The 16,287-nt window shown below is 46.3% G+C and overlaps 1 protein-coding gene across 1 annotated transcript in view; it reads right to left on the reverse strand.

Annotated features, from left to right (window-relative positions):
• Positions 1-13,955: 13,955 nt before the first annotated feature.
• LOC119374876 (vitamin D 25-hydroxylase) overlaps positions 13,956-16,287 on the reverse strand; it is a 39,310-nt gene continuing 36,978 nt past the window's right edge. The window contains exon 10 of the mRNA XM_049411065.1: positions 13,956-14,428. Within this exon, the coding sequence (XP_049267022.1) occupies positions 14,238-14,428 (191 nt within the window). The 3' untranslated portion in view covers positions 13,956-14,237. The remainder of the gene's footprint in view (positions 14,429-16,287) is intronic.

Below are 16,287 nucleotides of genomic sequence, written 5' to 3' on the forward strand. Positions count from 1 at the left end.
GTCTATGCGAAAAACTGATGTCCCGTTATGTTGGCCCTTACCGCGTCATACGAAAGGTCACTAGCGTGACCTATGAGATCGCCCCACTCAATCCTCTGTCAGCGACAGCTTCAACCACGAGCGATATAGTTCATGTCTCGCGACTTAAACCGTACCACTCTCGCCCCGAGAACTGATCGCACCGGGACGGTGCTTCTGCCGCCGGCGGGTAATGTCACGAGCGGAGAAGGGCAGCAAACGACGAAGACGAAGGGCTGAGCGGAACGCGCTTGGACTGCAGCAGCGTTGTATGCTTTTACTGTCAAATATACCCTATGTATATAGTTTCTTCCCCGTAACAGTATCTATGGAATTTTTCGTTCACGGCCAGCACCAATTTTTCTCTCACGAACAAAGACGCTGACGCCTACAACGACACCGGAATTTCTGCGAAATGTGCCCTTTAACTCTATCGCCTTAATATGTCAACGCACAGCGCGGCGTAGGACGTCATCCCTGCATGCACCAGTCTAGAATGTTCCAAGCCACCCAACTTGTATAGAAAAGCTTTCCAGTACTGAAGTTTGACGTGTGCCAGCTTTCAAGTCCCCTGCAGGTTTTTGAGGAGCTCCTATATATGCAGTGCAAGGTATCTGTGATGTGGTTGGTTTGCTCTACATCTAGAGCGGAGCCTCCGACAGCGAGTTCTTAGCGATGTGTAGAGCAGTGCAATGTCATGAGGGGAGGGAATGAGTCCTCGAGAATATTCGCCACTCCCGGCTATTTCCGGAGCCTAACTAAGAAGACTCCGTCCAAAGCAGTTTGATCAGCATGTCATTGAGCAGTCCGCCGTGAGACCGTGAGAATGAAAATATGTAAGCGAGGCATCTCTTATTCCAGCTGCCGTTGCTCTTCAGGCTGCACGAGGTCCTGGAAGTCTGCGATTGCCTTTGCGTACTTCATGACAGAGTTCAATACATAATGTACGTTGAGTGTTTAGTGATATCTGTGCGCTTGCCGATTGTACGGAGAATTTCCTGCCGCCTTCATTGATAGTTTTTCACATCTTGTGGATTTCTTCTGTCGCGTGGTCGATAATAGAGACTCAGAAAGCATTTGTATGTAAAATGCTTCCCAGGACATCGCCAACGGATATCTGACCATCAATTTCGTCTCCGAATTAGTGGCCTTTTTGATGGCAGTTCTTGGTTTGCTTGTTTGGCATGCGAAATATTCTGTATGTGACTTCCTCGTGTTCTCTCTGCTGGTCGTTGAAGACTTCAACGAGCTTTCCTTTTCGTTGTCTTCTCTACTTCCAAAGCACCTCTTTGTCTTTGCTAGTATACCTTTCTGCACAAGGCTTCCTGCCAGTGATGTTCACCGTCTCCAAAAGCCCTTACCTCTTCCTTGGTCCACTCTTTGGTGATTCGTCCCTGGCTACTCATGTTTTACCTTATAGCATGGAACGCATTCCATTCGCAGCTTTCGGTCCGTGGCACTGATCTAGTAATTTTCTTTTAGTGAGAATTCTTGGTGAATATGATTGACAAGTTGGAAAGTTGGTAAGCATATTTCTAGCGAGTATAAGCAAAACAGCGCAAAATGAACGAGGATTTGGGAAATGCGGGCACATTCTTGTTGCTCGCTGCAAGACTCAAGAACACCCGGAACATTTCGTTGACTAGAGTTAAACGTAGGCTCCTTGAGGATAGTGATTTCAACTGACAGTAATTGCAGCTACAAAAGCTGGACTGCTGTCTTCAGCTGGTCAGATCGCGGCCACAGTTAGCGACCAGGCTTGCCGCTGGGCAGGTTCGAAAAAGAGGTACACCTTAAAGTGATAGCTAAAAGTACCAAAAATACTCCAAAGAACAGGTAAATGGCAAACAAAAAACGTCCGTTTTAACGACAACACGACAAGGAAACAAAACAAAAGAAAAACAAAAAAGTCAGTTTCGCCGCAACGGCGAAACAATGAATGCGATAGCAACAAATTAGAATGCCACACGAAGAACGGCAAGCAGCTCAATACTTGCAACGCGCCGCTCCAGCGGAAAGGACTGGCGAAAAGAACACACACAGGGCGACCGCGAACTAACAACGGTCAAAGCTCGACACTTGCAGCGCACTGCCCAAACACAAGGAAGGACACTCGAGAGAACGCCCAGGTACACACAAGACGAGCGCGAACTGTTGCGGTCATTACTTCTTCGTGCTTGAGCAGCGCGCCAGAACCTAACGCTCGTAAGAGTTCTTTTTCTTTAAAACTGCGGCACGTGGAGTGAACCCTCTCCGCGTCTCATGCCGCGCAGTGCCGTTAGACGCATCGTTTACTGGGCGTTCCGCGTCGTCAGTGGCTACAGAAAGGGGCCACCTTTTAGCGCGCGTCCACAGAAAAATGTGGGAGCTTTGCTTTAAGCGCGCCCTTCGGGCAATCTCGCGAGTGATGCTACACATACTGAAGCACCTCCGAGCTCTGCGTGCAGTTAGCGTTAAATGGTGTATATAAATAATTCACCGTTGTTATGGTAAACAACCGGATGCGCGTGGCCGAGTTGTTTAAGGCAGGGCGTTCCGCAGGAGCAAGGGGAGGAAGATTCGAATCCCGATGGTGCACATCGGAATTTTTTTCTTCTTATTTATTTTTCTTTGTCGCTTTTATTTGTATATATATAATATATATATAATATATATAATTAGATAGATATATAGATATATTATATACAGATATATATATGTTGTAGCGAAGCGTTGAAGTCGTTGTAATGGGTCGCTCTCCGTCGAGCGCTTTCTAGTGGGATCGTCCTTCGGCTTCTTCTCTGACAGCACGCTCCTCGCGCTCAGAGTCCGCGCTCTGTCTTGACTGTGCCGCCAGTTGTGCTTCGTCGACTATGCCGTCAATAAACGCCTTTATAATTTATATATCAGGGACATGACGGCGTCGAGAGACAGCGACGGCAAAAACCAGCCTAGCGTGTCCATATAATTGCCATCGCAATAATAACTTTGCTAAGCGCGATGTCTTTTCGTATACCACAGTGCGTACAACAAAGCCCAGCGCATCAGTATTAACAAACTATCAAATGAACAGAAAATACCTGGAAATACCGACAGTAGCAAAGGCTGCACAATTATAAATTCACAGAAAGAAAGACGCGATGAATGCAATAAAGAACTGATCGAACGGAACACAAAAATATATCTCCGAAGAAAAGTTTGACAGCTGTTAGAGCGGCATATGGGCTCATCTGCGGAGGACTTATCAAAATCAAACCAATCAGGTTCCAAAGTGACGATCGCTCTTTCTCGCTGTGAGGTTACTAGAGTACCGCATCCGACCGCGGCAATCGAGCCAGTTTCATTCCTCAAGAGCGCTGGCCAACTGCGGAAGAGCGCGTGCTTGTGGGGTGACCCACAACTCAAAGTAACCGCTAGCCGACAACGAACAAGAAATCGCGAGCGCCCAGAGAGGCCGAAAGGAATTTACGCCTTTAGAGGTCGCGTCGTCATATCCCGTTTCAAGCCCATGACCTCGCGTATCGGACGGAGTACGCCTTTCTGGTTATGCGATGATTTAGAATTATAACGCAGTGGTTACAGACGATACGTACATATTCCTTGGTTTCCGACAAAATAAGAAAGACATGCGAAAGCTGAGTGCATGAAAGCAAGAAGAACCAAACTCTTTTAGTTCAAGTATTTGTAACAAATGGTCGCATGATTGTGTTAATGATGTTACAATGGAATGTTTGTCAGAAGGGGATATACATGTTGTGAATACGTAAAGAATGCACACATGTACTTTGGCAATGCAATATACCGGATAAGGTGTTTCAACAAAATTTTTTGCAAGTGATTTTGCTTAGCCGATAGAATAACTTCCTAAGACTGCTCATTGCCCTGTGTCACCTGCAATGTTAACGTTATAAATCTTCCAATATTTGGCTCAGATTTTACATTCCATCTCACCGTTTCATCTCTACTGCACCGTTTTTATAGCACCATTTCTTGCTGCCTTCAAAAGAAATAAATATTCTGAGTTCTGTAACTGAGTATTTCGCTTCATAATTGAAGTCGTATGGTAAAGATTCAACACAGGAGCCGTGTGCCTTAGCTCAATTATACACTCGCAATTCTTAATTTTCGAAGATTTCCGCGACTATACATCATTTTTCAAACTAATGAAACAACCATTTTCTGTATCATAACATTTCAGCCTACTTTTATTTTTGTCTTTTCTAGAAGCAGGCACTTTAGGTCAATGACTCCCACAAACAAGGAAGGCAAAACACTCTGTTTCCAAGTGATGGACTGGATCTTGCTCATTCTGACATGCATCGCCTGCGTATCCATTTCGCTGTTCAGTTGGTGCTGGTTTAGTCGGCATAATCTTCCGCGAGGCACCAGATTACCGCCAATTCCTCCAACGTCTTCAATTTCCGGTCATCTAGAACTAAAATATCGCAACTTTCAGTCCGACATGGCTCTGAAATGGGCAACGGAATACGGCCCTGTATACAGGTAAGCCGCGTGCAGAAAAAAACAAACTAATCATTCAGCCCTCGAGTGGTCTATTAGCATTGTTTGTAGTTAATGTTTAGACTAAATGTGCGTGCAACCTGAAGGGCGTGAAACACTGCTTTAGCACGGCAGCTTTTTCAATGCTACACAACCAAAGCGAATGTAAAATTTGCGCATAAAGCACTAGAGGTCTATGGTGCAACAAAATAAGGAGAGAGGCCCTTGGTTGACGCTTGTTAGCAGGACGCTTGTAAGCGGTCCATGGAGGTGTGAACACGAGACATAAAGTATATACACCTGTAACTCGACTTAGCAAAGTGACTGTGACGCTCAATCTCTTTCGTTAAGTCAGGAAGTCCGTAAAATTGAGAAAGAAATCTTCGGCTCTTCGAAATCTAGAGTTGTAACGTAGCGACAAACAAAAGCTACCAGTCCAAAGCTCTTGCCGCCAATCTACTCCTGGTAAGTGCGCGAGGGTGGCCCTGAGGTGGAGCGTCCCAAGTCGATGCAGGACAGAAAGAGGGTTAAGTGATGTAATCATGGGCGAACGATATGCGGAAACGCGGAGAACGAATGAAGTGATTGTGCCAGAGGCCGAGCGAGAAAGTGGCAAGAAGGCGATTAGCGCCATGAAATCACGAAACCAACCACCGCCGCCCGTAGCACTATCCGGTACGTAAGAGTGCTACCGACCGCCGAGTCTATTCCTCCATGCTGGGGCGCGGCGTGCATCCTCGTCAAACTTACGTTAGAGCCGTGAGCAGCGCACATAGACGTTTTAATGCGACAGCGTCAGAGCATAGGGTCGAAGAAAAAAAGAAAGGAAATCATTGCTTTTTTACTCAGGTATATCTGAAAAAAACTTCGCTAAATTGGGTTTCGTTAGGTCGAGTGTTAACTGTATGTCAAAGTATTCTCCGAACCTTCTTTGGAACTGACACATGAGAACTATCTATATGTAAAATACACTCAGATAGTCACGTGAATATCCTGCCATATTCATGACTCTTCGCATGTATGGTAGTTGTGAGGCAATGTAATTAACACGTTTCGTGTTTTTGTTGACAGTTAGTTATCGATAGCACAGTTACGTCGAGAAAGTATATTTTGTCTGCTAGAAAAGTGGGTGATTACAATAATTTCGCTGGAGGTTGCTCGTAACAGTGACAAAAAGTTTAGATATAAGTATATTTGCCGATAGAGGGGGTGCTCTGGCAGTACAGGTGATGGTGCGCGAAGCATCTGGCGCTAGACAGATTAAAGCTCAGTAATGTCAGCACAGACACACTTGATATCATGAAGCAAGTTGGCATCGAGCCTGGCATCTACACTGCAAAAGCTTGCCTCGCAAATGATCGGCACCGCGTCGCGAAAGCATTCCGTTGCGGCACTGAGCAAGCTAGAAAAAGGAAAATCGTGAGGTGCCGTTTGAGCAAAGACAGACAAGTGTAAGTTCAAGGATGGAACTAGCTGCATCACTTTCGTTGATTTTCTCGAAACCTATATTAACACGAAAGCGTTTTATGCAGGGATCCACCAAGACTTTCATGACGTATTTCCGTCCTCGGAAGTACGTCAGCAAAATGTACGCCATCAGAGGGCAAAGAAAAAAAACTAGTAAAAAGTTCCGTTGACAGGAGTCGAACCCATGACCTCGCGGTCCACGATGATCGCTATCGGGCGTTTAGCCCACTGAGCTACCGCCCAACACTTTAGGGAGGTTGCATGAACGAGCCTTTTATCTTTCACACTTTCCTCTCACAGTGCTCTTGGATGAATGGATGGATGCTATGAGGGTCCCCTTTATAACGGGGCGGTGACATGTGTGCCAACAGGCTCGAAAAAAAAAAATCAACGCGTGGTTACTACGACCACCCCATTCGGCGCGTTTCCAATAGAGAGAGATAAACATTTTAACGAAGCTGGACATGTTTGCCTGGCTGTTCGCCTGACATGCTACTCCAGATGCTGGGTGACAATTACGATATATACAGTGATAACCTATTGGAAACTGGTGGCGTACGCGACGGGTTTTCACGTTATTCATGTCATGACCCGAGAGTCATATTTGTCAAATCTTCTTACCCTCCCACACCAATTTTGGTCTACACCAAGTTAAGGAGGCGATCATGAGAGCACCCACACGTAGGCGGCTAGATAGATAGATAGATAGATAGATAGATAGATAGATAGATAGATAGATAGATAGATAGATAGATAGATAGATAGATAGATAGATAGATAGATAGATAGATAGATAGATAGATAGATAGATCGCACACGTCCTTCGGCGACGGATTTCTTGATTGCGTCACTCCAAGAGTGTTTAACAGGCAACCGAGTTTACGACGCTTACCCAGCTCGCGGGGTCATCCTTAAACCCATGAAAACATGGAATTTCGTTCTCAGTGGATGATCCAAGTCGGGCGCACACAAAGCCGGACGTCTTGAGCTCTTGAGCGAACATGGAGAAGGCTTGGGAAATCGCTTCGCCGCAGTCATGACGCGGAGCCGCCGTGGAGTCCTGGACGCCGTCCGTGGTCGGTGGCAAGTCCGTGAGTACTCGTCCACTTCGGAGTGTAGTGGACGCAGGGATGTCGGGGTCAGCAGTTTGCGGCTGCGCCATTGTAACAGAACGACACAGAGACAGCGCTTTTGCTGCGGGCAGGCTGCTCTATTTCGTTCTCGTCTTCCTTTGGTTCGCCCCCCTTCCCGAGCTTCTGTGCCACTCTTCGTGGCACAGAAGCTATATATATATATATATTGATGGTACGCGTTGAGCGTTGAGTCCGTGAGGCGTTTAATAAATAAATAGCACAGGTTCAGCGACCAGCAGTCCGAAACGGAGCAAGCACGAGCACCAACAACCGTCCTCGTCTTCGTCTTTCACTGTTGCGTCCTATCCATTCTACAATATATATATATATATATATATATATATATATATATATATATATATATATATATATATATATATATATATATATATATATATATATATATATTTATTTATTTATATATGCAGCGTATATTACATATACGCTGCATAACGGCGACGGCACAAACAAGTGGAGAGAGTCTATAGAGTTGGTATCGCACTAAAACACTAGCTCTTACTCCAGTATATTGGGAAAATATGTGGTAGTTCTTTTTTGCTTCGCGTAAGGCCGTTCCTTTTTTTTAAATTCATACTGTGTGATAGTGAGAACAGCTTGCATATTGTCGCGACGTCAAGAGAGAGGCCGTAACGCCAAGATCGAGAGAAGAACAGCACGTAGGTCTTTTTAATACCGCGCGCCAGCGAGTTCTTCTTTCTTCTTTCTGGCTCCTGTATGACGCGTATGAGCCTTTGCGCTGTCGTCTTCGTCTTTCATAGCACGCACGTCGCAATATGCAAGTAACACACATGGTGAAACAAACAGCACAAACATAGAAAAAGCAGGAGCGAGATAATGAAGGCACTTATGAGTGAGATTCTGCAGGCCTGTGCAGGGTCACCCATCGATAAGTAGAACGACCTGAAAAGAGATGTTGCTACCTAGTGAGGTGAAGAGAGTTGCAAAGTGGGTTTTGAAGAGCTTAGAACAAGTTTACGTAGGCTGTCCAGGAGACCTCTATCGCACTGCTACGGAAGAGTCTTGCAGACGGAGAACATTAACGGCCACGTGAAGATCTTAGATCGAACTCGTGAACCACGTCGCAAAGCTTCGAAACTCGAGCCTGGTTCCCCGACTGTTCCGAACGCCGCACACGGTCTGCTCTTTTATGACGCTAACTCCTAGCAGCAGGTTATAGCGTACATTGCTCTCGTAACCACATCAAAGTATCATAAAAGGTGTAACGAAAGTCTGACAAATCAAAACATCCTTATAACGAAGGCGCAATGACTTTAGTTATTGGTTGTATATCCCTTTGCTGCACAATTCTTTGTGTCCTCATAGCATAATTCCTGGCATTGCATGGATACATTACAAAGGCGTACTGCCCTTGCAAATCACTTGCAGATTTTTAAACTTTGTATTAGCACAAAAAAGGTGCGTTGTATATTTGCTCACGAGGATGGTTTGGTGGGCTATTTGGTATTACATAGCGCACGCAGACGGGGACAAATGAAGAAAACACAAGACAGCACTGAACTATAACTTATACTGTATTTTAAATGCGAAGCATTTCAGCGAAGGCCGCCCCGAAATTTTTATGATACGTGATGTTTTCCCGAAAATGAATATTGAAAATAGGCGTTTTTCTCAAATAGTCAAGGCTTTCAGCAAGTGCCCCCCGCCGAAAAAAATTCCTGGCTAGGGGCCTGCCGTTCATGGAACATTTTTGAATTATTTGCCATCTGATCGTGCGCATTTTCGAAGCCATTTTAATTACGGAAATATGTCACTCAAGTCTTGGTGGACCCCGGCATAAAACACATTCGTGTTAAAGAAAAAGCAGGGTTCAAGTGGGATTTCCATCCAGGCATTCTGCATTGCAGTCGAGGATTCTACCACAGAACCACGCCTGTGCTTGAAAGTTCTTCGCAAAAACACCATTTAGAGGTGTCATCTCGTGCAAGGAACCACGCTAACAGATGGAATACAGCTGCAAGAAGAGTAAAATAGCACCAGGTGTCACACAATGCGAATTGCTTAACGAGTGTTGTTTAAAGCTTCCCATCGATTATAAAGGGCTCAGCAATAATTTTTCATGGCCGACAGCGTCAACAAACTGCACATAGTACCTTACAGATCCGTAGTGGTACATCGCTCCTCCGCAAATGGTCACTATTGGCATAGTCGGTACTTCGCCACTTTGCAAAATATGACTTTGCGTAGTGAGCACCTTGCAAACATGCTTCCAGTAGTTGCCCCAGTATAGTTTACTGCGGGCTCTAGCAAGGCAGTTCCTCCATCTTTTGCTGTGACCGTGCGGCGAGTTCCGAGCAGGCCTACCATTTTCTTAATTGCGGAGCTCTCTAGGGGCCCGGGCTGTCGTAAGCTGTCATTGTATGCTGTCATCTCAAGTCGTTGCTTGACGTCACGCCGGCAAAATCATGTATAGCATAGCCATTTATATTAGTGTAGCAAGTGGGAGTGTGAGGGAGGGAAATAAGGAAGGGAGAGGGGAAATCATAGCGTAGCAAATAATGGCATACCATCTATATCAAAGCCATGTGTAGTATGCTGCAGCAAGGTGTGGCAAAGAGAGGAGAGGGTGAGGAGTGATGCGATGTTGCGGAGGAGAGAAAACAAGAGGAGTGATGTGAGAGTGAGAAAGAGAGAGCGCAGGAGGTGAGAGGGTGCCACTGCATAACAAGTAAAGGTTTTCTTTCGTGCATTGAACGCCCAGAAGGGTGCACGTTCGGAACGCCAACGCTTGCTTGCCCGTGAACGCAAGCGTCGCTGGACGGCAGGCGAATCACTGCTCCGCGCTTCGTGCAACTTTCATGTTTAGTGCAACTGGATACATTTTTTACCACGAAAGTTTTTAATGTCGGGGTTCCAAGAATTCACTGACGTTATTTTCGTAATGGAAATGACGATGGTAAGAGGCAAGCTAACAGGCAAGCTAACAGTTTCGTTCACTCGGATAACCTCGTTGTCGATCCCACGACCTATCGGTCCGCGGCGATCGGTGCCGGACACTCTAGCCACTTCGCTGCCGAGATACATGCACGAAGTTTTACAAACGCGGCATATATATTTCAGATCTCCCGGGATGCAAACGCCAGAGGGCAATGGAACGCGTGCGCGCGTTCACGGCTCAAGCCACGAACTCTACCTTTCCCATTGCTAAAGCGCTATGTGGTAGTGTATGCATGAGCAGAGGCTTAGGCTGCCAGACTCCGGAAACTGAGCACCACTTTCGGTATCAAGGAATATGCGCGCTCGTAGCGGTTGCCAGGCATCAGAAGATATGGTTGTACGCTGTGAGGTTGATATGGATGTTAGCGTTTATTGTCGTTCCCTAGTTGTTACAAATTAAGACATTTGATTCAACTGTAAATTACTCTTCTTTTGTTGCCTTTTCTATTTCTTGTTTGTGAATTTTAGTTCGGGCGAAGTTCGGGAAGGGGTTGACTTCAGTTCGTAGCGCTTGCCTCCAGTCACCCTTGCAACTCCCTCAGCGATATGATTAGTCACATCCCACTTTATTATCTCGCTCGGTAGGCGTGCCAAGTAGGAATACGGGAAAGACAAGACATTTCATGTGGCGTGCAGCGAACGGAAGCCGCAGTAGGCCACGTCGAGCAGGGCAACCGTGCATTAGACGAAGGTGGCTACATCGGGACATCACATGTTTTTCGCGGTTCTGTGGTGTGCCAACCCAGGGATTTCCAGTTCCGCGAAGATTTTTCACGTTTCCCAGTGACAGCTGGTAAACGCAAGCATTTGGGTCCATTATTTGAACAGTTATTCATTTTGTATGAGTACATGAGTAATCCCAGTTCTCTGCAAGTCTGACTGCACTGGCATAAGCACAGTGTCGCTAGACTAATTCGCGATGAAGACAGCCCACCTGCTGTCGGCAAAATACGCTTATTGAAAGGCTTGAATGCTGTAGTTGTTCGCATACACACTTTATTCATCTTTTACTGTTGTCTGGTGTTCGTCCTATGTGAATAACATATAGGCTTCTTCCTGTTCGCGGCAATTCATGCAGCCAGTTTGAAACTTCACTTCAAATACTGTCACAGAAATACATGTAATGGAGTCAATGGTTTGAGAAATCGTTTAACAGGGAATATCGCTGGAGCCAACGATTTCACAAGCGGGCTTTTCTTCGTCAAGGCAATGCTGCTGCCCTGATGAAGACAAGTAAACTTGCCGAAACAGTGGCTCCAGCGGCAACGTCTGTTCAATGATTTGACATTGCTTCACACCTCCATCTTCACCTGCACCTCTGTCTCGTTTGGTACTCAAGTTCTGGAAGAAAAATATGTGAGCAGTCATAGCAGACATGATTGAGACATGACGAGATTGTTCATAACTTTCGCATTGCTAAGGATATTCTGCGTTGAATGTTTGCTCATTGTGGATGGATTTCGGTTGTGAATTAGAGCTGCTTTTGCTCATTGACACTTTCACATTACGCGTATGCCGCTGTTTTTTAGTACTGAACGTGTGATTAAAAAAGACATGGAGTTTACTAGTGTTGAAAGAGTTTAGTTTTATTGAGAAATCAGTCAGCTTTACTTTCTCCCCTTGACAACACACGTAGAAATATAAAAAATGGTTAACTAAATTTAACAATTGGGCACGTCGCCCGAACGGCCAGCGGACCTCCAAGAGTGGAAGAACACAATCCGCTTGCATGTGAAGTGGGAAAAAAGAGCTTCCGCGGCAACCCACCTCCTCTCAGTTTCGCGCCCTCTCCCTGTATTTGCTGACGTCACGAGCGAAGTCATGAAAGAAATGTATTTTTCTGAGTTATATCTAATTGGATACCCAATAGCTGCCGGGGGGGGGGGGGGAGGGGCGCTGCCGCAGCGTATTAACATGCGAGAGCGCATGCCATGGGAGGTGCAGGAAGTTTTTACTCTCTGAGGTTACTCTAGGACTGTGGAGCGCTCAACTTCGCGTTTGTCTCGTCAAACGAGGACGCTGATGCCATCTATGTGCGGGGTTCACTACATACTGCGCCCAGGTGTACGTCAAACAATTTAACTACCTCAAAGTGTAACCATGATCATAGATGTTAGTCATCGGTACGGAAATGCACACCACGCGTCAACGTCGGTGCGTCTACGTTAAACGGTTTTACAGGTACCAAACACCAATAGTCATTGCGCATACTGTCATATATCAATGTAGAAGAAAATGACACGATCTCCTATTCAAGGGAATCATGAGGGGATGGGAAGCAGCATTGGAGGCGCACACCAAGTTCCCGTTGCGTTCACTCGGCGTTTCCATTAGTGCGTGAGGTTTGTATTTAGTGTTTGTGTTGTGTCGTGTTGTTGATTACGTTGTGTTTGTGCGGTGCTTTACATTAGCGCCGAGTGAACGAGTGGCGCCGACGTTGGCCTTACAACTCATCTGAACGGGAGCGAAGCGAGAATGACGGAAGCCGACCAAGCGCACGTGCTTATATCCATATGAAATGGGGGAGGGAGAGGAGAGAGCGGGTTACAGGCTGTATTTGGCTGCGGCGCCGCTGCGTCACCTGAGAGGAGAGGCTTCGCCGCGGCTGCATCGCGGGGGAGGAGAGGAGAGAAGGCGACCGAACACCTGCGTAAAGGAGGAGAGTGGGAGAGAGAGTAAGCGCATGCGCAGTGGAGCGCGGAGGCCACCACCGATGACAGACACAGCCCCGAGCAAAAGCTGCTTCTCATCTAAAAGCACTCGTCTACTTCTGTGAAGACACATATTACTTTCGAGTTTTACCGATTCCTATGACGGAGGGAACGACCATGTTTGTTCCCTTCAAGTGGCAGTTCAAATTTGTCTTCAGCAACATGTAGTGAGGAAGCTCCGGCCATCGCAGACAGTGTTTGTTTAGGGCCAACCATGTGTCCGAAACCTTTATTTGCATACTGCAAGCGTCCAGTTTGATGTCGGAAGCTAAGTACGTGCAAGAGACATGCGTTTGCAGCACTTGCTCGAATGTCACTGACCTCGACGTTACCAGATTTGTAGACGTTGGATAAAAAACGTGGTTGATCCCCCCGTCATAGGAGTCGATATAACATGAAAGCGAAACGTATCTTCGCAGAAGCAGTTTAATGTTTATGGTACATTGACATACGAGAGCTTGCACAACGTCTATTGTGTTTGGCAGCTATAGCACCGCTTGACGTGAACGCACCCATGTTGACACCTGGTGGCACATCTCCATCCCGACGATTAACGTCCACGAACACGGTTAAACCTTTGTGGTAGGTGTAGTAGTTAACGTACACCTGGAGAAAGCATATGGTGAATGCTGCGCAAAGATGATTTCAACATGCACATAATAAACACTAGTACTCGACATGCACGCTTTCACAGAGTCCGCTTTTGAGGAAAGAAACGGCAAGGTGTACGCTTCCTATTAGTCGGTGCCAGTGCACTCGAAGCAATGTTAGTCCGCGGAAAAACAGCGTTAGTCCATATTTTCACAATAGAACATTCGAGGTGTTACGTTTATTGTTCACCTTATTTTGATGTTGTTGATCTGAGCAACAAAGGTTCATTTTACAACAAAAACCATGGTTCTCGTTAAAGTACTAATGATCACTTAATTATATAACGGGATGCTGGTACAGGCCCCCTTTTTTCGAAAACACAATGGCAACCACCTTGTGAGCAGAAAAACGAAAGCCGTTTTGATGCTATTTTGTGATTTTGTTGATGGTTGCGTGAGCTCACTTTCAAAAGGCGATATGCTTCTCTCTCGGCATTCTATTAGACAGTCGTCAACATATACCATCGTAACGAATACAAGATGGGACGCGGAACAACAGTTTTTACTGAATTTATTCTCACCATGAAAAGCGTTCGGCTTAAGATTCCTGCGCGTCATCCTGAAGGCTGGTCTTCTTTGGATTGAGTTGGTCTTCGTACGTTGCGATCGCTTATACATGATTATGAGGCACAGGTAAACGAGCGATAAAAATATAAATATCATTCCGTAGGGCTCGGACATTACGGCTAATTAAATGGCAACGAGATATGTTCCGTACATGGACGTTTTTGCTATGCACGCTTCAGTACTCGTTGTTTATGTCTTGAATGAACATCCGCATGTATATTACGTATATAATATCGCTAAATTTTGCCAATGTCCCTTCGTAAAAAGCGCAGCTTGATGTGGCTGATGTCGGAGAGGGTAATCTCAGGAGAGTCCAAGTCGAATTCTATTGGGGGCTCCGCCACGACGTCATATCTCTGAAGCAGGAATGTGATGAAAAGGAATATCTCCATTCTGGCAAACGTCTCCCCTGCGCAAGCTCGTTGACCTGTAAGAAGAGAAAATCTTTGTGTGAACGATAGGGGGATAGAAGCGAGTTTCAAGCGTCTATATACATGTGTACCAGAAAATATCCTTGAATATGAGCAATATATGTAGTTGTGCTTGAACGTACTTGAAAGACTGGCCAGTCAAGTTGAAGCATGAGAATACACATTTCATTATACGGGCTAAACTGTAGATTGTCGATTGCGATTAAGAAAGTAAAATTGAAGAACATCACGCAGTGTTTACCATGGGATCTGTCGGTGCATCACTGTTCACGGAAATGTCAAACACATTATGGGTACGTTTATTTCAGGTAACAAAAGGTTTCAGTGGCATTAAGTGCACCTGCTATAACAAGAGACCGGGGGGGGGGGCATTTAGGCAAATGCCAACTTTGTTCCTTGCGCTACTATCGCGCCAATTTCATATATGAGCATGAATTAGACGTTAAGAAGGGGTTTTATAGTGTTCTTATAGTGCCTATAAATGCCTATTTTTGGCGTTCGTGCCTAAATGCTTACAAATTCCTATAAGTGCCTATTTTCAAAAGTGGCGCTTATATGAACGCTATTTAGCCTCAGTTTCGCTCCCACGTGCTGTTTGAGACAATTATTTATGCTACCGCGTAAGATTCACTGTGTAGAACTATGGGGTTCAACCTAGTCCGCTAGTTCAACCGACCAACACCCGCTAGCAGCAGTGAAGCGGAACACGCCGGCGAGCATTCGCCGCCGCGCTGACATGGGCCGAGCGATTGGCGAATGCGATACCGCGAGAGCCGTCAGCGGAAAGGAGAGTGAAGAGCAAAAAAAAAGAAAGAAAAATGTGATGTGCATGCAGCTTTTGTTTTGTTTGTAATGTACTTTTTAAGATGTTCACAGCAGTAGCGTAGACAGAAATCTTTTTTAGGGGGGGGGGGGGCGGCAACCATACTTTATATATGTTCACGCATGCGTGTGTATGCGTGCAGTGTATATAGACACACGCAAAACTGTATAGTTTAGGGGAGGGGAGGGTGAACCCCCGCCCCCCTCCGCCTATCTACGGTAGTGGTTCACTGCCAGGGGAGAGATTGGCTCCACGCAATTCAACCCGGCCAATAGTAGGAATCCTCCCTTCTGGTCTTTTAGCAATCCGGCTGTCTGCTCCTGCTCCGCACTTTTCGGTCATGCCGGAAAGACACTCAGGAGTGTGTTGATTTGACAGTGGACACTTGACTCACTCTGCAGAACACGGGAGTGCGATTCGTGCGGGACAAAGCAGTCTATGTTCAAATGTTGGCGCCTATGTGTCAACTTGAGCAATAGCATTTTAGGGGCGAAGCTCCTTATGCCGTGGGTCTGTCCATCCTCCGTTTGTTTGTAGCGTTGTAGTAGCCACCTCTAGCTCTTGAGAAGCGCGCGTTCTGGTATGCAGTAGAAGAAGAAGACGACGTTGACGAGTGAGACTGTCGTGCGTGTTCGGCTGTGTGGCATTCTTTCTTCTTTACTGCGCGCGTTCATGGTATGCAGTAGAAGAAGACGACGTTGACGAGTGACACTCTCGTTTTGCGTGTTCGCCTGTGTGGCGTTCTTTCTTCTTTACTACGTCTCGTGTTTTCCACGACACCCGCAGACAACATTTCAGAAGTAACGCGCCATGAGGCCTCCTCATCTGCACGCTTTCTCCTTAGCTCGGAGTCGCCAGATGGAAGACAAGGCTGCGGAACCGGAGGGCACAGAAGGCGGCGGCAGCGCGCGCTCGCAGACAGAATCCTGAGGTGAGAGCCCGCGAGGCCGAAGCTGCACGTCGACGCCGCGAAGCAGAATCCGCCGTTCGAGCACGCGAAGCCGAAGCTGCTCGACAAGCTGCACGGCTGCG

The sequence above is a fragment of the Rhipicephalus sanguineus genome, chromosome 11 (assembly GCF_013339695.2).
Source record: "Rhipicephalus sanguineus isolate Rsan-2018 chromosome 11, BIME_Rsan_1.4, whole genome shotgun sequence".
Lineage (NCBI taxonomy): Eukaryota > Metazoa > Arthropoda > Arachnida > Ixodida > Ixodidae > Rhipicephalus > Rhipicephalus sanguineus.